Source organism: Ranitomeya variabilis, chromosome 6, assembly GCF_051348905.1.
Source record: "Ranitomeya variabilis isolate aRanVar5 chromosome 6, aRanVar5.hap1, whole genome shotgun sequence".
Classification (NCBI taxonomy): domain Eukaryota; kingdom Metazoa; phylum Chordata; class Amphibia; order Anura; family Dendrobatidae; genus Ranitomeya; species Ranitomeya variabilis.
In genome coordinates, this window is record NC_135237.1 from 14,619,724 (window position 1) to 14,644,439 (window position 24,716).

General features: G+C 48.7%; 1 protein-coding gene across 2 annotated transcripts; it reads right to left on the reverse strand.

Annotated features, from left to right (window-relative positions):
• Positions 1-682: 682 nt before the first annotated feature.
• Positions 683-24,659, reverse strand: LOC143781327 (tubulin delta chain-like). Of its 2 annotated transcripts, XM_077267877.1 has the most exons (12): positions 24,476-24,588; positions 23,583-23,719; positions 23,385-23,485; positions 22,921-23,016; positions 21,740-21,801; positions 20,127-20,264; positions 5,365-5,506; positions 4,499-4,684; positions 4,324-4,419; positions 3,997-4,072; positions 3,112-3,253; positions 683-3,021 (listed from the first exon to the last, which is right to left on the reverse strand). In XM_077267877.1, exons 3-12 carry the CDS (start codon positions 23,477-23,479, stop codon positions 2,786-2,788), a joined length of 1,269 nt encoding a protein of 422 aa, XP_077123992.1. In that variant the 5' UTR covers positions 23,480-23,485; positions 23,583-23,719; positions 24,476-24,588; the 3' UTR covers positions 683-2,785. The 2 variants fall into 2 exon arrangements, with proteins under 2 accessions (XP_077123992.1, XP_077123993.1); XM_077267878.1 differs by lacking the exon at positions 23,583-23,719 and having other exon boundaries at positions 24,476-24,659.
• Positions 24,660-24,716: the final 57 nt, after the last annotated feature.

Sequence of the window (24,716 nt, forward strand, 5' to 3'; positions counted from 1 at the left end):
GTGGTCTAGGGAAATCATATGCTTATATTTCAGATCCATGGTGGAGGGCAGTGAATTTCTTTATCCTTGTGCCCGGGGGTCCGGTACTTTCCTACCTCTTTAGTCCCTGGCACTGTCCTTGCTTCAGACTGATCGCTCCGCTTCCCATCTCTCTACGCCGACCATAGAGAGGAGTGCGTGGAGGGATAGAGGAAGGACGTTGCAGCTGGAGGACTGCACCATTCCCTCTGCCCGGCCATATACAGGGGCTCGTTTATGGTCCTGGTCTCATGGGCCGATGTGCGGAGGGATGATTAATGCGCTGGTTCTGTCCCCGCACAGTGAGCGTTCTGTCGGCAGCGGCCCCCGGAGCAGTGTGCTGCGGACAACGCATTTCACTTACTTGTCGGCGGAGTGGTGGCGCGTTTACCTCCGCAGCTGTGACCACTCGTGTGGGGACGATCGGCCCGGCCACATGGGCAATCACACATCAGTGGAACATGGGCCGTGCAAACACATAGTAATGCTGCAGACTTCAGAGCTGACATCACTGCATTCTGCCCGGTGTCCGCACTGAGACTGAGCTGCAGATTTACACCGTGCACTCTCTGCCCCGCTCCTCCCGGCTGCCTGCGCACATGCTTGCTGACAGTTTCCAATCAGATCATATGTTTGGTGTTTTGTCACCACAGTCTCTCCATAATCAATAGACAAGAATAAGATTTAATAAACATTTTGTGGATATAAAAATTATTAATAAATATACTGAAATGAGAAGATACAGGGGAACCTTCAGCGAGCCCAATGGAACTGACCAGCCAGGCACTGACCGGCCAGCCCGACGCCTCTGACCGGCGAGCCCCACGGCACTGACCAGCGAGCCCCACAGCACTGACCGGCCAGACCGATGCCACTGACCGGCGAGCCCCACAGCACTGACCGACCAGACCGATGCCACTGACCGGCCAGCCCGGCAGCACTGACCAGCACACCTGATGGCACTGACCGGCCAGCCCGACGCCACTGACCGGCGAGCCCCACGGCACTGACCAGCGAGCCCCACAGCACTGACCGGCCAGACCAATGCCACTGACCGGCGAGCCCCACAGCACTGACCGACCAGACCGATGCCACTGACCGGCCAGCTCGGCAGCACTGACCAGCACACCTGATGGCACTGACCGGCCAGCCCGACGCCACTGACCGGTGAGCCCCACGGCACTGACCAGTGATTCAGTCCTTGAGTTGCCAATTTTAGTTCCATCTGGTTCATGGACAGTCGGGTGATGTTAACACTGATATTATCCCCTCTACCGCCCTCGCCCACCAGGGGTGCTGATATCCCCTCGCCCACCAGGGGCGCAGATATTATTCCCTCTACTGCCCTCGTCCACGAGGGGCGCTTATATTATCCCCTCTACCGCCCTCGCCCACCAGGGGTGCTGATATCCCCTCGCCCACCAGGGGTGCTGATATTATCCCCTCTACCGCCCTCGCCCACCAGTGGTGCTGATATCCCCTCGCCCACCAGTGGTGCTGATATCCCCTCGCCCACCAGGGGTGCTGATATTATCCCCTCGACCACTAGTATCAGGTACATTCACTGCAAAAAGCCCAAAGCTGAGGCCAGCAAACTGGTAAGCAGGGCAGCGGTCAGTGACCACCGCAGCTTTTTGAGTTGGAGCAGCGGGTGTTAGGAGTCTAAACCCTGTGATATCAGTAGGATTTACCGACACTCTATTTGGGGGTCTTTTTGTCAGGGTGCAGAGAAGCTGCTTCTGAGGAATCGGGACGACACAGGTGATTCTTGCAGCGGCTCTTGGAGACCAATGGAGCGTTCCTGTGTGCGGTGGAGTCAGGAGAGACACCTATGTAATGTGTACATCACCTAATCTGACAGCAGCATTATGTGGGCGCAGAGCTCCTGACTCCAGCGATGTGTCACTTACTGGGCTGCTTGCTGTAGTTTTATCAGCAGGAGATTATCACCAGTAACCCTGCTGCTGCGTAGTACTCCATACTCATTCTGTATAGCCCCGTCACCCATCACTGATTGCTTGTTTTCTACCTATGCACAGTATACACAGAAAGCTGCCAATCACAATTTCAGCAAGCAGCCCGGTGTCACAGTGCTGGAATCAGGGTCTCTGCACCTACATCATGCTGCTGACAGACTGCTTTTTTAGGGGTTGCCCTTTTCATACATGTGGAAACTGATAAGCTGACCCTTACCATCCCCAGGTCCAGTACTGAGTCTCAGCCACTGCCCGTTTGTGTTGTTTGGCTGCAGCGGTGACGTCATACTGCTGTAGCCATTCACTAAGCTCAGCAGCTCTGCCATGAGTTAGTGAGCTCAGTGATTGTCTGCAGCGCTGTCGATCTGATGTCAATGCTGATCAACAAAGACTGGGGAAGGTATCCCTGGACCTGGGGAGGATAAGTAGAGCCCAGATTATCATTGCACACATCACGGAGGCTGTGGGTCAAAAATAAGTGAAAGCCGGTGACCGCGGTAAGGATCGGCCCTCCAGTTATTAGTCCCTAAGACCACCGATGATGACCCTGTAGTGATGACATACCATTAACCCCTTCTTCCCTAGATTTACCATTCAGGACTGTAATAAAGTGCTGGGGTCGCAGCGGTGGCCATAGTGCTGGTCACCCAGCTTTCCTGGACACAGATGGGACTAAGGAGTGGACATCGGGACACTTCGCCCCCGGTGGTCAACGAGTCGGCGTCAGGCCTGCAGTGTTAGCACGTACGTGTGCCGAGGTTACGGGGTGTCAGTCATGGCTGCTCTGCCGCTCAGGGGACTCCCAGACCCCTGTATTCCTCCACCGTGGAGGTCAGGGTATCGAAGGCCATCTGGAAGTGGTCGTCCTCGCAGCCGTACCCCCGGTACCAGTGCAGATAAGCTCTGGCGTCGTACATGGCCCGGGCCTTGGACAGGACGCCGCTCATCAGGTCGGCTGCACTGGAGTGATTGGCGCAGACCGTCAGGGAATGGCTGTGACATGAGGGGTCCAGAATATTCTGGGGGTCTGCGGGAAGAAAACACACAAGACGTGAGCGACACAACGAATGGCGCCATGATCTTAGCGCGCGGGCTGTGGGGTAACAGCGGCACTCACCCGTCCAGCACTGGATGGCGGAGGGGTGCCACGGCACACAGCGGTACGCCTGCCTCAGCTTCATCAGCACCGAGTCCCGGGACAGCAGGAACGGATAGTCCTGGGCGTTACGAGCCACGGCCAATACGGACAGACTGTGATGCTGGGTGGGAAAGCGTTAACGATCGTGCTGACATAGTGCAGTGCCGGACGACGTGCTGCAGAGTAACCTGCACTCCGGAGCCCGGGAAAGCTGGGTGACAGCCAGATACCCAGAAACCGCTGAGCACAGCACGCAGTAACCAAGCACTTCAAACATTTTTAATTGCTTTGCTTTAGTTTTTACCTCCAAAAGTCTGAAATGTTTAACCCCGCGGGCGGCACGTAGTAAGAGACAGCGCCTTCCTCTATACACCCCTATGGCTGCGCTGTATAGGAGAAGCGATCACAGGTGAACGTGCCTGCAGGGAAACTAAAGAATATCGTAAAAAAATGGAATATAAAAGCAAATTTTGTATCTCAATGTCTGAAAAAAATTAAATCGCCAGTTCAATAAAGGCCGTAAACAGAAAATGGAAACGCCAAGAACGCAGCGCCACCAAAAAATGCAATAAAAGATCAAAACCTCATCTGATCCCCGGGACGGCGCCAATGAAAACGTCAGCTCCACGAATCACGTGGGTTCCACGCCACGAGTGGCCGAATGCAGCTCTGGATGTGACTGGAGTATGACACTCAGCTGGATGGTGTATCTGTGTTGTAGAGATACACTGTAATACAGGGCTGTACTCCACTTACACCCAGAGCTGCATCCAGAATATTAATATTTGAAGTAAAATTGTGATTATAATAGAATTTTTAGAAAGGAAGAATAAAAAGTGATATTCTAGTTCCAGGAAAGGATACGAGCCGGCCGTGTGGATCCGCTCTGGGGATGGTCTGCACCATGGAGCTCGTCACTTTGTCCCAGGAGGCCGTTCCCCTGTGGATACAATGAAACGATAAGGAACCAGTGAAATAATCTGCAGCCGCCTTATTCAGAGCCGATTACCAGGGGTCCACCGTTAGGACCACCAGCACTCAGCTTAATAGAGAGGGTCTGTAGTTGGAGAACTTGGCCTAATTTAAGGCGGTATCGGCGCCCATGGTGGAGGTGAATGGCTGCCATGGTCGCATGACTTCTCCAGAATTGCAGGAATTAGATACATGCATTTCAGTAAAGCCACCAGTCACCTGCTGCAGACCAGAGATGTGTGGAGGAACTTCGTGGTGGACATCGGACATAGACAACGGATCAGCTCCCAGGGCTCCAGGCCTACACTCACCGAACTGAGGTGACACAAAAGAGACGTCACTGCAACACACCCAACATTTCATCACCCATACAGGACCCTTAAGAAGACTGCACCTTCTGGTCCTCAGCGTATATACAGGACAGAAGAGCCCCGCCAGACAGGAGGCAATGTATGTGTTCATAGAGGTGAGGGAGATGGATGGGTGAAGCCCAGACGCAGTGAGTGTCTTGTTTTCCACAAAAGAGGCCGCTCTCTTCATTACCTCATCATTCTGGAACAGGAGGATCCCGTCACAGAACCTGATATGTTTAAAAAAAATTATTATTGCAGGGCTGAATGAGGCCCCATTGCGGTACCCAAAAATAGGATTAACTTCTCAGATCTTCTAACATTACCTAACCAATGAAAGACTACAGTACATAAAGGAGTGAAGCCATGACTGCAACACTGATGAGGACACAACAGTGATGCTTAAAACATTATATTATTTGCCCTGACCTTGTATTACCTATATTACCGTAGTACAGGGACTGCAGCAAATACAATAAACCTTGCACCTTAAACAGCAAAGATATGATTGTAGCTTGGAGAGGATACCACTGCAGAATCTAAAACAAATCAATGGTTGCAGCACTAGTTAGGACCCCACTACGGTACCTAAAAAATGTGAATAATTGTTCTAATTGTACCCAGAAAAGCAAGTACATGAGAGCAGCTGTGCAGACCACTTCAAAAGGTAAAGGAGTGAATCTATAAATGCACCACTGGTCAGGACCCCAATGCAGTACCTAAAAATGTGAATAATTGGTCTAAATCAAACCAGAATAGTGTAGAATGACTGCAGCAGTGACAAACTCTCCACAATACCCAAAACGGCAAATATATGATTGTAGCTGTGTAAATGGCCCCAGTACAGTTTGTAAATTACTGCAGCACCGGACAGGAGCACATTGCAGTACCCAGTTTCACATTGTGTTACCTTTGCATCCAGGCCAGGCAGAGCAGCGAGTTATAATGCTGGAGCGGAGAGTCGCCCGTTTCATGTGGTGCTGCGGTGACAGACAAAATATACCCAGCGGGATATGCATCTCTTATCTCTTCACATAGTCGAGAGCCCATACCTGAGGGGCAGAACAAAGGACATCCTGATTTATTAGGTACTAGATGGTGGCCCGATTCTAACGCATTGGGTATTCTAGAATATGTATGTATGTATGTATGTATGTATGTATGTATGTATGTATGTATGTATGTAGCAGCCACATAGTATATAGCACAGACCACATAGTATGTAGGAGCCATGTAGTATATAGCAGACAAATACTACGTGGCCTGTGCTATATACTATGTGACTGCTATATACATACATACATACATATTGCAGAATACCCGATGCGTTAATACAGGCCACGCAGTATATAACAGTGGTCACGCAGTATATAACACAGCCCAAACAGTATATAACACAGCTCACGTACTATATAACACAGCCCACGCAGTATATAGCAGCCACGCAGCATATAACACAGGCGACGTAGTATATAACACAGGCGACGTAGTATATAACACAGGGCACGTAGTATATAGCACAGCCCACGCAGTATATAACACAGGGCACGTAGTATATAGCACAGCCCACGCAGTATATAGCAGCCACGCAGTATATAAGACAGGCACACAGGCGACGTAGTATATAGCATAGGCCACACAGTAACACTGCCCACGTAGTATATAGCAGCCACGTGGTATATAACACAGCCTACGTAGTATACAGCAGTGTGGGCGCCATATCCCTGTTAAAAAAATAATTAAAACAAAAAGTAGTTCTGGGAACAGAAGATGGCAGCAGGCGCGAGCGCATTGTCGGACGACGGAGGGTGAGAATAGCAGGTTTTTTTATTTTTAACATTAGATCTTTTTACTATTGATGCTGCATAGGGAGCATCAATAGTAAAAACTTGGTCACACAGGGTTAATAGCAGCGGTAACGGAGTGAGTTACCCGCGGCATAACGCGGTCCGTTACCGCTGGCATTAACCCTGTGTGAGCAGTGACTGCGGGGAGTATGGAGCGGGCGCCGGGCACTGACTGCAGGGGAGTAGGGAGGGACTAATCGGACTGTGCCCGTCGCTGATTGGTCACGGCAGCCATGACAGGCAGCTGGCGAGACCAATCAGCAACGTGGGATTTCCGTGACGGAAGTTGCCGACAGAAAGACGGAAGTACCCCTTAGACTATTATATATATATATATATATATATATATATATATATATATATATATATATACAGTCATGGCCAAAAGTATTGACACCCCTGCAATTCTGTCAGATAATACTCAGTTTCTTCCTGAAAATGATTGCAAACACAAATTCTTTGTTATTATCTTCATTTAATTTGTCTTAAATGAAAAAAAACACAAAAAGAATTGTCCTAAAGCCAAATTGGATATAATTCCACACCAAACCCAAAAAAGGGGGTGGACAAAAGTATTGGCACTGTTCGAAAAATCATGTGATGCTTCTCTAATTAGTGTAATTAACAGCACCTGTAACTTCCCTGTGGCACCTAACAGGTGTTGGCAATAACTAAATCACACTTGCAGCCAGTTGACATGGATTAAAGTTGACTCAACCTCTGTCCTGTGTCCTTGTGTGTACCACATTGAGCATGGACAAAAGAAAGAAGACCAAAGAACTGTCTGAGGACTTGAGAAACCAAATTGTGAGGAAGCATGAGCAATCTCAAGGCTACAAGTCCATCTCCAAAGACCTGAATGTTCCTGTGTCTACTGTGCGCAGTGTCATCAAGAAGTGTAAAGCCCATGGCACTGTGACTAACCTCCCTAGATGTGGACGGAAAAGAAACATTGACAAGAGATTTCAACGCAAGATTATGCGGATGTTGGATAAAGAACCTCGACTACCATCCAAACAAGTTCAAGCTGCCCTGCAGTCCGAGGGTTCAACAGTGTCAACCCGTACTATCCGTCAGCGTCTGAATGAAAAGGGACTGTATGGTAGGAGACCCAGGCAGACCCCACTTCTTACCCCGAGACATAAAAAAGCCAGGCTGGATTTTGCCAAAACTTACCTGAAAAAGCCTAAAATGTTTTGGAAGAATGTTCTCTGGTCAAGATGAGACAAAAGAAGAGCTTCTTGGGCAAAGGCATCAACATAGAGTTTACAGGAGAAAAAAAGAGGCATTCAAAGAAAAGAACACGGTCCCTACAGTCAAACATGGCGGAGGTTCCCTGATGTTTTGGGGTTGCTTTGCTGCCTCTGGCACTGGACTGCTTGACTGTGTGCATGGCATTATGAAGTCTGAAGACTACCAACAAATTTTGCAGCATAATGTAGGGCCCAGTGTGAGAAAGCTGGGTCTCCTCAGAGGTCATGGGTCTTCCAGCAGGACAATGACCCAAAACACTCTTCAAAAAGCACTAGAAAATGGTTTGAGAGAAAGCACTGGAGACTTCTAAGGTGGCCAGCAATGAGTCCAGACCTGAATCCCATAGAACACCTGTGGAGAGATCTAAAAATGGCAGTTTGGAGAAGGCACCCTTCAAATATCAGGGACCTGGAGCAGTTTGCCAAAGAAGAATGGTCTAAAATTCCAGCAGAGCATTGTAAGAAACTCATTGATGGTTACCGGAAGCGGTTGGTCGCAGTTATTTTGGCTAAAGGTTGTGCAACCAAGTATTAGGCTGAGGGTGCCAATACTTTTGTCTGGCCCATTTTTGGAGTTTTGTGTGAAATGATCAATGTTTTGCTTTTTGCTTCATTCTCTTTTGTGTTTTTTCATTTAAGACAAATTAAATGAAGATAATAATAACAAAGAATTTGTGTTTGCAATCATTTTCAGGAAAAAACTGAGTATTATCTGACAGAATTGCAGGGGTGTCAATACTTTTGGCCATGACTATATATATATATATATATATATATATATATATATATATATATATATACATACTGTGTAGTCCAAGAAATTGTCCTTTCTTAACCCCTTCATGACCCAGCCTATTTTGACCTTAATGACCTGGCCGTTTTTTGCAATTCTGACCAGTGTCCCTTTATGAGGTAATAACTCAGGAACGCTTCAACGGATCCTAGCGGTTTTGAGATTGTTTTTTCGTGACATATTGGGCTTCATGTTAGCGGTAAATTTAGTTCGATAATTTTTGCGTTTATTTGTGAAAAAAATGGAAATTTGGCGAAAATTTTGAAAATTTCGCAATTTTCAAATTTTGAGTTTTTATTCTGTTAAACGAGAGAGTTATGTGACACAAAACAGTTAATAAATAACATTTCCCACATGTCTACTTTACATCAGCACAATTTTGGAAACTAAATTTTTTTTGCTAGGAAGTTATAAGGGTTAAAATTTGACCAGCGATTTCTCATTTTTACAACAAAATTTACAAAACCATTTTTTTTAGGGACCACCTCACATTTGAAGTCAGTTTGAGGGGTCTATATGGCTGAAAATACCCCAAAGTGACACCATTCTAAAAACTGCACCCCTCAAGGTGCTCAAAACCACATTCAAGAAGTTTATTAACCCTTCAGGTGTTTCACAGGAGCAGAAGCAACATGGAAGGAAAAAATGAACATTTAACTTTTTAGTCACAAAAATGATCTTTTAGCAACAATTTTTTTATTTTCCCAAGGGTAAAACGAGAAACTGGACCTCAAAAGTTATTGTACAATTTGTCCTGAGTACGCCGATACCCCATATGTGGGGGGGAACCACTGTTTGGGCGCACAACAGGGCTCGGAAGGGAAGGAGCGCCATTTGACTTTTTCAATGAAAAATTGGCTCCAATCTTTAGCGGACACCATGTCGCGTTTGGAGAGCCCCCGTGTGCCTAAACATTGGAGCTCCCCCACATGTGACCCCATTTTGCAAACTAGACCCCCCAAGGAACTTATCTAGATGCATAGTGAGCACTTTGAACCCCCAAGTGCTTCACAAATTGATCCGTAAAAATGAAAAAGTACTTTTTTTTCACCAAAAAATTTCTTTTAGCCTCAATTTGTTCATTTCCACATGGGCAACAGGATGAAATGGATCCTAAAATTTATTGGGCAATTTCTCCTGAGTACACTGATACCTCATATGTGGGGGTAAACCACTGTTTGGGCACACGGCAGGGCTCGGAAGGGAAGGCACGCCATTTGACTTTTTGAATTAAAAATTAGCTCCAATCGTTAGCGAACACCATGTCGCGTTTGCAGAGCCCCTGTGTGCCTAAACATTAGAGCTCCCCCACATGTGACCCCATTTTGGAAACTAGACCTCCCATGGAACTAATCTAGATGTGCGGTGACCACTTTAAACCCCAAGTGCTTCACAGAAGTTTATAACGCAGAGCCGTGAAAATAAAAAATCATTTTTCTTTCCTCAAAAATGATGTTTTAGCAAGCAACTTTTTATTTTCACAAGGGTAAAAGAAGAATTTGGACCCCAATGGTTGTTGCCCAGTTTGTCCCGAGTATGGTGGTACCCCATATGTGGGGGTAAACCACTGTTTTGGCACACATCGGGGCTCGGAAGGGAAGTAGTGACGTTTTGGAATGCAGACTTTGATGGAATGGTCTGCGGGCATCATGTTACGTTTGCAGAGCCCCTGATGTGCCTAAACAGTAGAAACCCTCCACAAGTGACCCCATTTTGGAAACTAGACCCCCCAAGGAACTTATCTAGATATGTGGTGAGCACTTTGAACCCCCAAGTGCTTCACAGAAGTTTACAACGCAGAGCCGTGAAAATAAAAAATCATTTTTCTCTCCTCAAAAATGATGTTTTAGCAAGCAATTTTTTATTTTCACAAGGGTAACTGTTATGATCCTGGTGGTAGGATCTCAAACTGACCTGACACATATACCCTGAATATATAGGACAAGTTCTGGGGATGTGGAAGCTATACTGACCGCAATCCTGATCCTATCCAAACACACTAAAGGCAGCTGTGGAGCGTTACCTGAAAACCTAGACGTCTCGTCACAGCCTGAGAAACTGACTACCCCTAGAGAGAAAGCAAAGACCTCACTTGCCTCAGAGAAATATCCCCAAAGTTTTAGATAGCCCCCCACAAATAATAATGGTGAGTTAAGGGGAAAACACAAACGTAGAGATGAAACAGGATTAGCAAATGAGGCCCGCTAATACTAGATAGGCAGAAAATAGATAGGTGTCTGTGCGGTCAGTACAAAACTATCAAAAGTAAACCACGCAGAGAATACAAGAACCCCCACACCGACTCACGATGTGAGGGGCGCACTCTGCACCCCAGAACTAACCAGCAAGCAAAAAATCACATAAAAGCAAGCTGGGCTGAACTCATAATATAATGAGAAACGTTTTCAAGGAAATAATGAGAAACTGAACAAGCAAACTTAGCTTCTCATAGCAGGAGACTGGTCACAAGGAATATTCAGGAGAGCACAGGATCAGGACTGAATACACCGACAGCAGGCGACAAGTAAAGGTCCAGGTGAGTTAATTAGGCCCAGCCTAGCAGGAGATGAAACAGCTGAGCCCAGCCAAGACCAGCCATATTGCTAAAGGCCACCAGAGGGAGCCCAAGAACAAACTCACACAGTACCACTCATGACCACAGGAGGGAGCCCGAGAACGGAATTCACAACAGTACCCCCCCCCCTTGAGGAGTGGTCACCGAACCCTCACCAGAGCTCCCAGGCCGATCAGGATGAGCCAAATGAAAGGCACGAACCAAATCGGCCGCATGGACATCGGAGGCGACAACCCAGGAATTATCCTCCTGACCATAACCCTTCCATTTCACTAAGTACTGAAGCCTCCGTCTCGAAATACGAGAATCCACGATCTTCTCCACCACATATTCCAACTCCCCCTCGACCAAGACCGGAGCAGGAGGATCAACAGAAGGGACCACAGGCACCACATATCTCCGCAACAATGACCTATGGAACACATTATGAATGGCAAACGATGGTGGGAGGTCCAAACGAAATGACACAGGGTTGAGGATTTCCAAAATCTTATAAGGACCGATGAAACGAGGCTTGAACTTAGGAGAGGAAACCTTCATCGGGACATAACGAGAAGACAACCATACCAAATCCCCCACACGAAGTCGGGGACCCACACAGCGACGGCGGTTAGCAAAGCGCTGAGCCTTCTCTTGGGACAAAGTCAAATTGTCCACCACATGGTTCCAAATCTGCTGCAACCTATCCACCACAGAATCCACCCCAGGACAGTCAGAGGGCTCAACCTGACCCGAGGAAAAACGAGGATGAAAACCAGAATTGCAAAAGAAAGGTGAAACAAAAGTAGCAGAACTAGCCCGATTATTGAGGGCGAACTCAGCCAATGGCAAAAAGGTCACCCAATCATCCTGATCAGCAGAAACAAAACATCTCAAATAAGTTTCCAAGGTCTGATTAGTTCGTTCGGTTTGACCATTCGTCTGAGGATGGAAGGCTGACGAAAAAGACAATTCAATGCCCATCTTAGCACAAAAGGACCGCCAAAATCTGAACACAAACTGGAATCCTCTGTCGGACACAATGTTCTCCGGAATACCATGTAAACGAACCACATTCTGAAAAAACAGTGGCACCAAATCGGAGGAGGAAGGCAACTTAGGCAAGGGTATCCGAAATAAAATCCATGGAAATATGCGTCCAAGGCCTCTTCGGGACAGGCAAAGGCAAAAGCAATCCACTGGCACGAGAACACGAAGGCTTGGCCCGAGCACAAATCCCACAGGACTGCACAAAGGAATGCACATCCCGCGACAAGGAAGGCCACCAAGAGGACCTAGCCACCAAATCCCTGGTACCAAAAATCCCAGGATGACCCACCAACACCGAAGAATGAACCTCGGAAATAACTCTACTGGTCCATCTGTCTGGGACAAACAGTCTATCCGGTGGACAACGGTCAGGTCTATTGGCCTGAAACTCCTGCAACACCCGTCGCAGATCAGGAGAGATGGCAGACAAAATCACCCCCTCTCTGAGGACACCAGTCGGCTCAGAAACTCCCGGAGAGTCAGGTACAAAACTCCTAGAAAGGGCATCAGCCTTCAAGTTTTTCGAACCCGGAATATATGAAACCACGAAATTGAAACGAGAGAAAAACAGCGACCATCGAGCCTGTCTCGGATTCAACCGTTTGGCAGACTCGAGATAAGTCAAATTCTTGTGATCCGTCAAGACCACCACACGATGCTTGGCTCCCTCAAGCCAATGTCGCCACTCCTCAAATGCCCACTTCATTGCCAACAACTCTCGATTACCAACATCATAATTCCGCTCGGCAGGCGAAAACTTTCTTGAAATGAACGCACATGGTCTCATCCCAGAGCCATCAGAGCTTCTCTGCGACAAAACAGCCCCTGCTCCAATCTCAGAAGCATCAACCTCGACCTGAAAGGGAAGAGAGACATCGGGCTGGCGCAAGACAGGAGCCGAAGAAAAACGACGCTTTAGCTCCTGAAAGGCCTCCACGGCCGCAGGAGACCAATTAGTCACATCAGAACCCTTCTTGGTCAAATCCGTCAAAGGCTTCACCACACTAGAAAAATTAGTGATGAAGCGACGGTAAAAATTAGCAAAACCCAAGAACTTCTGAAGACTCTTCACAGATGTAGGTTGAGTCCAGTCATGAATAGCCTGGACCTTGACTGGATCCATCTCGATAGTAGAAGGAGAAAAAATAAAGCCCAAAAAGGAAACCTTCTGGACTCCGAAGAGACATTTAGAGCCCTTCACAAACAAGGCATTGGCACGCAGGACCTGAAATACCATCCTGACCTGCTTCACATGGGACTCCCAATCATCAGAAAAGACCAAAATATCATCCAGGTACACAATCATAAACCTATCCAGATATTCTCGGAAGATGTCGTGCATGAAGGACTGAAACACAGAGGGGGCATTAGAAAGCCCAAAAGGCATCACCAAGTACTCAAAATGGCCTTCGGGCGTATTAAATGCTGTTTTCCATTCATCACCCTGCTTAATACGCACAAGGTTATACGCACCACGAAGATCTATCTTGGTGAACCAACTGGCCCCCCTAATCCGGGCAAACAGATCGGACAACAGTGGCAAGGGGTACTGAAATTTGACCGTGATGTTATTTAGAAGGCGATAATCTATACAGGGTCTCAGAGAACCATCCTTCTTGGCCACAAAAAAGAACCCCGCACCCAAAGGGGACGAGGACGGGCGAATATGCCCCTTCTCCAAGGACTCCTGTATATAACTCCGCATAGCGGTATGTTCTGGTACAGACAAATTAAAAAGTCGTCCCTTAGGAAACTTACTACTAGGAATCAAATTTATGGCACAATCACAATCCCTATGAGGAGGAAGGGCACTGGACCTGGGCTCATCAAATACATCCTGGTAGTCCGACAAAAATTCAGGGACTTCAGAAGGAGTAGAAGAAGCAATAGACACCAAAGGAGCATCGCCATGAATTCCCTGGCACCCCCAACTTGACACAGACATTGCTTTCCAATCCAGGACTGGATTATGAGCCTGCAGCCATGACAGACCCAACACGACAACATCATGCAAATTATGTAGCACAAGAAAGCGAATCACCTCCTGATGTACAGGAGCTATGCACATGGTCAATTGAGTCCAGTACTGAGGTTTATTCTTGGCCAATGGTGTAGCATCAATTCCCTTTAGTGGGATAGGGAATTGTAAAGGCTCCAAGATAAAACCACAGCGCCTGGCAAATGACAAATCCATCAAATTCAGGGCGGCACCTGAATCCACAAAAGCCATAACTGGGTAAGATGACAGAGAGCAAATCAAAGTAACAGACAAAATGACTTTAGGTTGTACAGTACCAATGGTGACAAACTCGGCAACCCTTTTTGTGCGCTTAGAGCATGCTGAGATAACATGAGCAGAATCACCACAGTAAAAGCACAACCCATTCTGACGTCTGTGGTTTTGCCGTTCAACTCTGGTCAGAATCCTGTCGCATTGCATAGGCTCAGGTTTCTGCTCAGAAAATACCGCCAGAGGGTGCACAGGTTTGCGCTCCCGCAAACGCCGATCAATCTGAATGGCCAAAGACATTGACTCATTCAGACCCGTCGGTGTGGGGAACCCCACCATAATATCTTTAAGGGCTTCAGAAAGACCCTTTCTGAAAATCGCCGCCAGGGCACACTCATTCCACTGAGTGAGCACTGACCACTTCCTAAACTTCTGACAATAAACCTCCGCTTCATCCCGACCCTGAGAGAGAGCCAGCAAAACCTTCTCTGCTTGGTCTACCAGATTTGGTTCCTCATAAAGCACTCCAAGCGCCAGAAAAAACGCATCAACATTTAGCAGTGCCGGATCTCCTGGCGCCAAAGAGAATGCCCAATCTTGAGGGTCACCACGCAACAAAGAAATAACAATTTTAACTTGCTGAACAGAGTCGCCAGATGAGCGAGGTCTCAGAGAAAGAAATAACTTACAATTATTATTAAAGTTCAAAAACCTAGATCTATCTCCGGAGAACAGCTCAGGAATAGGTATTTTAGGCTCTGACATAGGACTGCGGACTACATAATCCTGAATGCCCTGTACCCTTGCAGTGAGATGATCCACACTAGAAGACAGACTCTGAAGGTCCATATTAGTAGCTGCATACAGAACCACCCAGAGATTAAGGGGAGGAGAGAGGCAAAACACAGTGCAGAGGAAAAAAAAAAAAAAAAAAAAATGACCTTGAGATTTCTCTTCTCCCTCTTTAGCTGCATTAACACTTTCGGGCCTGCTGTACTGTTATGATCCTGGTGGTAGGATCTCAAACTGACCTGACAAATATACCCTGAGTATATAGGACAAGTTCTGGGGATGTGAAAGCTATACTGACCGCAATCCTGATCCTATCCAAACACACTAAAGGCAGCCGTGGAGCGTTACCTGAAAACCTAGACGCCTCTTCACAGCCTGAGAAACTGACTGCCCCTAGAGAGAAAGCAAAGACCTCACTTGCCTCAGAGAAATGTACCCCAAAGTTTTAGATAGCCCCTCACAAATAATAACGGTGAGTTAAGGGGAAAATACAAACGTAGAGATGAAACAGATTTAGCAAATGAGGCCCGCTAATACTAGATAGGCAGAAAATAGATAGGTGTCTGTGCGGTCAGTACAAAAACTATCAAAAGTAAACCACGCAGAGAATACAAGAACCCCCACACCGACTCACGATGTGAGGGGCGCACTCTGCACCCCAGAACTAACCAGCAAGCAAAAAATCACATAAAAGCAAGCTGGGCTGAACTCATAATATAATGAGAAACTTTTTCAAGGAAATAATGAGAAACTGAACAAGCAAACTTAGCTTCTCATAGCAGGAGACTGGTCACAAGGAATATTCAGGAGAGCACAGGATCAGGCCTGAATACACCGACAGCAGGCGACAAGAAAAGGTCCAGGTGAGTTAAATAGGCCCAGCCTAGCAGGAGATGAAACAGCTAAGCCCAGCCAAGACCAGCCATATTGCTAAAGGCCACCAGAGGGAGCCCAAGAACAAACTCACACAGTACCACTCATGACCACAGGAGGGAGCCAGAGAACGGAATTCACAACAGGTAACAGGAGAAATTGGACCCCAATAATTGTTGCCCAGTTTGTCCCGAGTATGCTGGTACCCCATATGTGGGGGTAAACCACTGTTTGGGCGCACGTCGGGGCTCGGAAGGGAGGGAGCACCATTTGACTTTTTGAACGCAAAATTGGCTGGAATCAATGGTGGCGCCATGTTGCGCTTGGAGACCCCTGATGTGCCTAAACAGTGGAGACCCCTCAATTCTAACTCCAACACTAACCCCAACACACCCCTAACCCTAATCCCAACTCTAGCCATAACCCTAACCACAACCCTAACCCCAACACACTCCTAACCACAACCCTAACCCCAACACACCCCTAACCACAACCCTAACCCCAACACACCCCTAACCCTAATCCCAACCCTAACCCTAATCCTAACCCTAATCCCAACCCTAACCACAACCCTAACCCCAACACACCCATAACCCTAACCACAAGCCTAATCTTAACCCTATTTCCAACCCTAGCCCTAATTCCAACACTAACCCTAAGGCTATGTGCCCACGTTGCGGATTCGTGTGAGATTTTTCCGCACCATTTTTGAAAAATCTGCAGGTAAAAGGCAATGCGTTTTACCTGCGGATTTACTGCGGATTTCCAGTGTTTTTTGTGCGGATTTCACCTGCGGATTCCTATTGAGGAACAGGTGTAAAACGCTGCGTAATCCGCACAAAGAATTGACATGCTGCGGAAAATACAACGCAACGTTCCCGCGCTGTATTTTCCGCACCATGGGCACAGCGGATTTGGTTTTCCATAGGTTTACATGGAACTGTAAACCTGATGGAACACTGCTACGAATCCGCAGCGGCCAATCCACTGCGGATACGCAGCCAAATCCGCACCGTGTGCACGTAGCCTAATTCTAAGGCTATGTGCACACGCTGCAGAAAACGCTGCGGATCAGCAGTGTTTCCGCAGTTGTGGGTGCACAGCAGTTTCCCATAAATTTATAGTTCAATGTAAACCTATGGGAAACAAAAAACGCTGTGCATGTCACTTCTTTCTGCGGATTCCGCAGCGGTTTTACAACTGCTCCAATAGAAAACTGCAGTTGTAAAACTGCAGTGAAATCCGCAGAAAAACCACGGTGAATCCGCGATAAATCCGCAGCGGTTTTGCACTGCGGATTTATCAAATCCGCTGCGGAAAAATCCGCAGAGGACCAGAATACGTGTGCACATACCCTAACCCTAGTTCTAACCTTAGTGGGGAAAAAAATAAAAAAAAAATATTTTCTTTATTTTATTGTTGTCCCTACCTATGGGGGTGATAAAGGGGGGGTTCATTTACTATTTTTTTCATTTTGATCACTGTGATAAAACCTATCACAGTGATCAAAATGTACATTGAACGAATCTGCCGGCCGGATTTTGGAAGATGGCGGCGCCCAGGGAGAAGACGGACGGACTCTGGGAGGATCGGTAAGTATGAGGGGTGGGAGATCTGAGCACGGGGGAAGGGGACAGGACGGAGGGGGAGCGGACAGGAGGACGGAGGGAAGCGGACCACCGAACGGAGGACTGGGGAGTAGATCGGTGGGGGGGGGGGGGGGGGGGGCAGACCAGTATTTCCAGCCATGGCCGATGATATTGCAGCATCGGCCATGGCTGCATTGTAATATTTCACCACTTTTCATGGGTGAAATATTACAAATTGCTCTGATTGGCTGTTGCACTTTCAACAGCCAATCAGAGCGATCGTAGCCACGTGGGGGCAAAGCCACCCCCCCTGGGCTGAAGTACCACTCCCCCTGTCCCTGTAGGTCGGGTGAAATTGGAGTTAACCCTTTCACCCGATCTGCAGGGACGCGATCATTCTGTGACACAGCATATGCGTCACAGGTCGGATTGGCACCGACTTTCATGACACATACGCTGTGTCACAGGTCGGGAAGCGGTTAAAGGGGTTTTCTTAAAAGGGATTAATCACTGAAGCAACAGAGCAAAGCACTCATCTGAGCGATGCACCCATTCCTCTCTGCTCCGCTCTTGTCACAAAATGCACAAAATAACAGTATACCTACCCATGTACCATCCATGGATCTATGCACGCTCAGCTTTCCAAGGAGGACTTAGCACAGCTGATCACAGCCGAGAGTTCTCCACAAGACATCATAATGGTTCACAAAGGCAGGGGGCTCACAGAAACGGGCCTTGCAGGGGCATCCCAGAGGCAGAGGTCTGGTAGAGGCAGGGGTCTGGTAGAGGCAGGGGTCTGGTAGAGGCAGGGGTCTGGTAGAGGCAGGGGTCTCACAGAGGCAGGGGTCTCACAGAGGCAGGGGTCTCACAGAGGCAGGGGTCTCACAGAGGCAGGGGTCTCACAGAGGCAGGGGTCTCACAGAGGCAGGGGTCTCACAGAGGCAGGGGTCTCACAGAGGCAGGGGTCTCACAGAGGCAGGGGTCTCACAGAGGCAGGGGACTCCCAGAGGAAGGGGACTCCCAGAGGAAGGGGACTCCCAGAGGAAGGGGACTCACAGAGGCAAGGGACTCACAGAGGCAAGGGACTCACAGAGGCAAGGGACTCACAGAGGCAAGGGACTCACAGAGGCAAGGGACTCACAGAGGAAGGGGTCTCACAGAGGCAAGGGACTCACAGAGGCAAGGGACTCACAGAAGTAGGGGGCTCACAGAGGCAGAGGTCTGATAGAGGCAGAGGGACTCACAGAGGCAAGGGACTCACAGAGGCAAGGGACTCACAGAGGCAAGGGACTCACAGAGGAAGGGGTCTCACAGAGGCAAGGGACTCACAGAGGCAAGGGACTCACAGAGGCAAGGGACTCACAGAAGTAGGGGGCTCACAGAGGCAGAGGTCTGATAGAGGCAGAGGGACTCACAGAGGCAAGGGACTCACAGAGGCAAGGGACTCACAGAGGCAAGGGACTCACAGAGGAAAGGGACTCACAGAAGTAGGGGGCTCACAGAGGCAGAGGTCTGATAGAGGCAGAGGGACTCACAGAGGCAAGGGACTCACAGAGGCAAGGGACTCACAGAGGCAAGGGACTCACAGAGGCAAGGGACTCACAGAGGAAGGGGTCTCACAGAGGCAAGGGACTCACAGAGGCAAGGGACTCACAGAGGCAAGGGACTCACAGAAGTAGGGGGCTCACAGAGGCAGAGGTCTGATAGAGGCAGAGGGACTCACAGAGGCAAGGGACTCACAGAGGCAAGGGACTCACAGAGGCAAGGGACTCACAGAGGAAAGGGACTCACAGAGGAAAGGGACTCACAGAAGTAGGGGGCTCACAGAGGCAGAGGTCTGATAGAGGCAGAGGGACTCACAGAAGTAGGGGGCTCCCAGAGGCAGGGGGCTCGCAGAAGTAGGGTCTCACAGAGACAGAGGTCTGTCAGAGGGAAGGGACTCACATAGGCAGAGGTCTGAGAGAGGCAAGGGACTCCCAGAAGTAGGGTCTCACAGAAGTAGGGGGTGTCCTCCATACCCCATTGGCCCAACCAGGAACAGGTGGCCAGAGGTCAAACAAGAAGCCTGACGGCAGCGCCTGTGTGCTCCTGGCAGGTACAGTGTCCGGCATCTCGACTGTTCTGAGGTTCAGCAAGAAAAAAAAACCTTCAAATAAAAGAACCTTTTTCTGTTTCTAAAAAATGCAAAAAGTCAGAATATATAATTGGTTTTGCTGTATTTGTAACAAACAGAATTATAAAACGACCACATGATCGACGCACAGAACGATCTGGACAAACTACAGCCGCCAGAGACAGAGCAGATGTTTCAGGTGACTTTCCCTTAAAAAATATGATAAAAAATCTGCGGACACGGACATAGTATGAATATAATGTAGAGCTCGGCCCGGTACATCGCTACTCCTGCTCCTACCAGTGCAGACAATGTTCTGAGTGCTGAATACACCAGCAGGAGCTGCACTCTGTAAGAGTTCTCATTCAATGATAGAACTTTTCAGCTTTCTATAAAAGCACAAACCGGAGATGACGCCGGCGTCGGCCCTGACGGTCAGGGGGCTCATCCCTAGAACATTACAGGAGACGCCATTGTCTATTTTGCTGCTTATCGGCCATTTCCTATTCCTATTAGCTGGTGGCCCTGAGAGTCGGTGGTCTCCACAGCCATCCCCCCTTACACATTCTAGGACATACCGGATCCGGTGCCGCCACACAGGCTGTGCAGCATCACCGCGCCGCTGTAACAGTCCCGCCGCTCCACCTCTCTCCGGACAGCCTCCATGGTCCTGTGCAGCAGACTCTGCTCCGCGCTGCTCGGAATCTCTTGGTAACCTATTAATAAAGTGGAGAGCAGTCGCAGAGCTATATTATAGGCAATATCCAGAGGGCCCTGGAGCCGTCCTGTGCGTGGCCCCAGCTCTGTGATGGCCCCTTCTGCAAAACCCTGAGATGAGGGCTACACAACAACTTGAGTCTCTGGCATCGGAGTTGATGATTCTCCATGATGCCACACTGTGACTTTCGTCCTACGGTAACTGCAAGACTCCGTCCCATATACTCTGCACGTCACATGCGACCACAGCTCCATGGCAACTGTGCTACAGCGTGCTGCAACTGCTACAACGTGCCACACCTGCGCTACAGCGTGCTGCCACTACTACAACGTGCGGAACTGTGCTATGGCATGCTGCAACTGCTACAATGGATGGCAACTGTCTGTGCTACAACGTGCTGCAACTGCTACGTGCTGTGACTGCTACAACGTGCTGCACTTGCGCTACAGTGTGCTGCACCTGTGCTACAACGTGCTGCAACTCCTACATCATGCTGCAACTGTGCTACAGTGTGCTGCAACTACTACAACGTGCGGAACTGAACTATAGCATGCTGCAACTGCTACAACGGATGGCAACTGTGCTACACCGTGCTGCAACCGCTACGTGCTGCAACTGCTACAACGTGCTGCAACTGCTACAGCATGCTGCAACTGTGCTACAGCGTGCTGCAACTGTGATACAGCGTGCTGCAACTACTACAATGTGCGGAACTGTGCTATAGCAACTGCTACAACGGATGGCAACTGTGCTACAACGTGCTGCAACTGCTACAATGTGCGGAACTGTGCTATAGCAACTGCTACAACGTGCGGCAACTGTGCTACAGCGTGTTGCACCTGTGTTACAACATGCGGCAACTGTGCTACAGCGTGTTGCACCTGTTTTACAACATGCGGCTGTTGAGGGAGAATCTAAAGTGATCCTTCACAGTTAACTCAGTGATTTCCAAATTAATCTACAGGGCGTTGCCGGCAACTGAAAATGACCAGACGGAGACGTGTGTCTCTGTTTGGGGGGGGGGGGGGGGGAATCAAGCAGATATCTGAGCCCCCGTTTATTGGTCGAAAAGCACAAAATGGAGAATCTTTCTTAATTTGTCCCTTCACACGGCAACTGTGCTACAACGTGCTGCAACTGTGCCACATCCTGCTACAATGTGCAGCAACTGTGCTACATCCTGCTACAACGTGTGGCAACTGTGCTACAACGTGTAGCAACTGTGCTACAGCATGCTGCACATGTTCTACTACTTGCTGCACTTGTGCTCCAACCTGTGGGAACTGCTACAACAGGCTCAACTTGCTACAGCGTATTGCAACTGTGCTACTGCTTTCTGCAACTGTGCCACAGCACACTGCAACTGTGCCACAGCATACTGCAACTGGCCACAGCATACTGCAAACGTACTAGTGTGCTGCAACTCCTACAACATGCCAAATACAGTACGCAGCCCCCCTACAGTTTTCTTACCATACGCCCAGTTGTTGCCTCTTCCTCTCTGTCCCACGATGACATTGGAATCTCTGAAGTATCTGAATGAGAAAGCCAGACATTAGACACAGCTGGACGAGGGTCCCGGTGCAGACCCCGGTGATGACGCCAGGGAGGGGGCTGCAGCATGGAGGCAGTGACAAATGACAGTAGTCATACCTCCACTTGGTGGGGATTTCACCCCTTATTGGGTTGTCCTAGTAAAGGTCCACAGAGGCGATATAGGGGGAGACGCCATTCTGGGCTGATTGCCGTGTAACAAGCGACTTCCTCTGAAAACATAAGATGAGGACGCATTCGCCCCGACAGCAACAATCAGAGCTGCTGAGCTCAGTGATTGGCTGCAGCAGTGACGCATACTGCGACATTTCATCACCGCTGCAGCCAAAACAAAGAGAGCCGACGAGGGAGGGCGAGAACTGTTGTTATTTTTCATGGCTGCCGGCGCTTGGGATCCGCTGTAATTAACCTCTATTAGGGGCTCACTGTCAACAGCCCCCTTTCTGCTATGGTGCAGATGTCCGTCATGCTGATTCTGTCGGGTATTGGTTCAGCATCCGTGTGATCAGCTGTCAGTGATCAGCGACAACACTGATCCCTACAGCTTAACCCTTCACAGGCCGCAGTCAGTAGCAATTGCGCCATCTGCTTGGTTAGGGAGAAGGCAGGAGTGCACCGGCTGCAGCTGTTAGACATGGTATTATATGGGGGGATCGGGACCACTCAAGATCTAGTACCCAAGATGGACTACAATAAAACAAGAAAAAATAAATGATAGAAAAGTAGGAAAGTATAAAAATATCAAAACTTGGTATCACTGATTGAATTGACCCAGTTACCTTGTCACTTATCCCGCACAGTAAACACTGCAGAAAAATGCAGAATTGCTGTTTTTTCCCCCATTCAGTCCTTGAGAAAAGATTAAACTTTTTCAACACATTAGATCTTCCCAAAAATGGTCCCATTAAAAAATAGAATTTGTCCAGCAAACAAAAAAAACACTCTCATGTGGCTGCAACTGATGAAAAAAATGACAAAATAATTAAAAAACTAAAATAGCCGTGTCCTTTTAAGGGTGAACTTACTATTGCAATAGTATACACACCCACCTACAGCTCCCCAGACCCCCTGTGATCAGCCATCGGTGGACCCCTACTTACCCGCTCTTCACTTGCTGGCGGAGTTTTCGGATGACTTTAGGTTCAGTGTCCACACAGATGGCGTTAATGAGTCCATCGCGGGAGAAATACGGATACCTGTGAGAGATGAGGAGGCAGCCCGCTCAGGTCATCTGTACATGTGATCACTGGCAGACCCTCCTGCTCAGAGCCTGAAGACCCCTCAGCTGTGTCATACATGAAGGTCGAGGGGCAGGACAATGTGGGATGCAATGACTAAAGACCTTGTGAACTCCCCCTTAGAGGGTTAGAGGCTACTATGCGGATATAATGGATTCATTAACATTCACTTTATGGGATTTCTGGAGGTGGATCCTTTTTTCCCTCAGTCGTCTGAAGACCCTTCTCCCATAAATCAGCTGGTACCACAAGGGGCCGCGGCCATTCTATTCCCTTAGAGGAGACTTATTGGAAAAAATACAGGCACAAGGTGGAGGCCATGTTACCGGTCAGCGTCGGCGAGGTTGCTGCTCAGGATTTGCCACCATTCCTGGCCGATCTGGTTGCCGCATTGTCCAACCTGGAGCCAGATCAGCGACATTTCCAGCTGGGAAAAAAAACAACAAAATGGATGAATTCCCACAGATTTTGGGGGTAAATGGATGAAAAACGGTAAAATTCCGATGTGTCAGAATATCGAATACTCAGGATTGCTGGGCCGGCAACCGACCAGGAACATGAAGGAAGCGCCAACTGTGCCGAGGCTTTCTGCAGCCGTTAACCCCCTCAGCTCCATGCCATATGTGCAGCGGGCTCAGGAGCCTGCATGGACGGCCGGCATCTGCCGCGAGCGTGTAAAAAAAAGAAAGGACAAGCTTATTGCTGCTAATGGCTGTTTTTCCACTCCGCGCAGCCGCCCCCGATCACCATGTTCTATGCGCCACGTGGACCACGCGCCTCACTCACAGAAAAACGTTTTTTCACCATCACATTAGGATTTTTTTCCCCGTTCTCGGTACTTTATATGGTAAAATGGAAGCAGCCATTCAGAACAATGACGCTTCCCGCAAAAGTGAAAAACAACAGATATCATGAGGCGAGAGGGAAAAGTCCTGGCTTCAAACTAAACAGTAAAAACTGAAGTTGTGTCCATCAGGGGTTAATAATTATCAATTTATTTATATTAAAAAACACACTGGACACAATAAGTAAATGTTATTGATCAGTTTCCCATAGCAACCAATCATATGTCCATCAATGTACTGTATAAATAAAGTTTATTGAAAGACAGAAAATGGAGTCCATAGCAACCAATCAAAACACGCCTTTCATTTCCTGTTCTACAACTGCAGCATAAGAGCTGGATTCGGATTGGTAGCTGTATGCGGGCGCTGTACTAACGTTCACTGTGCATAAATTAAGTTTATCGAAATTATTTGCGACCAATCAGTACGCTTCTTACATTTTCTAACTGAAGGGAAATAGGTATAAGCTGGCGTCTGATTGGTTGCCATGGGTAACAGGTCCAGCTCTGGATAATCGGCGTCTGTGTGCGGCCCGGCTTGCGGCCGCTGAGCCCCGGGAGTCGTGCGCTCACCTGTGTGCGGGGCCGTGTCCTCCCCGCCGGGTGTGCGGGGCCGTGTCCTCCCCGCCGGGTGTGCGGGCGGGCCGTGTCCTCACCGCCGGGTGCAGTCTCCTCCCCTCCCCGTGTTACAGTTGTGACTGGAGGAAGTGGATGGGTTTGCGCCATTTCCGCTCCGTGTTCTGGGGAGGAGGAGCCGAGCAGCCGGAGGCCGCAGAGCCGCGATCCTGCCGGGAAACCTGCACCTTCCTCCGGC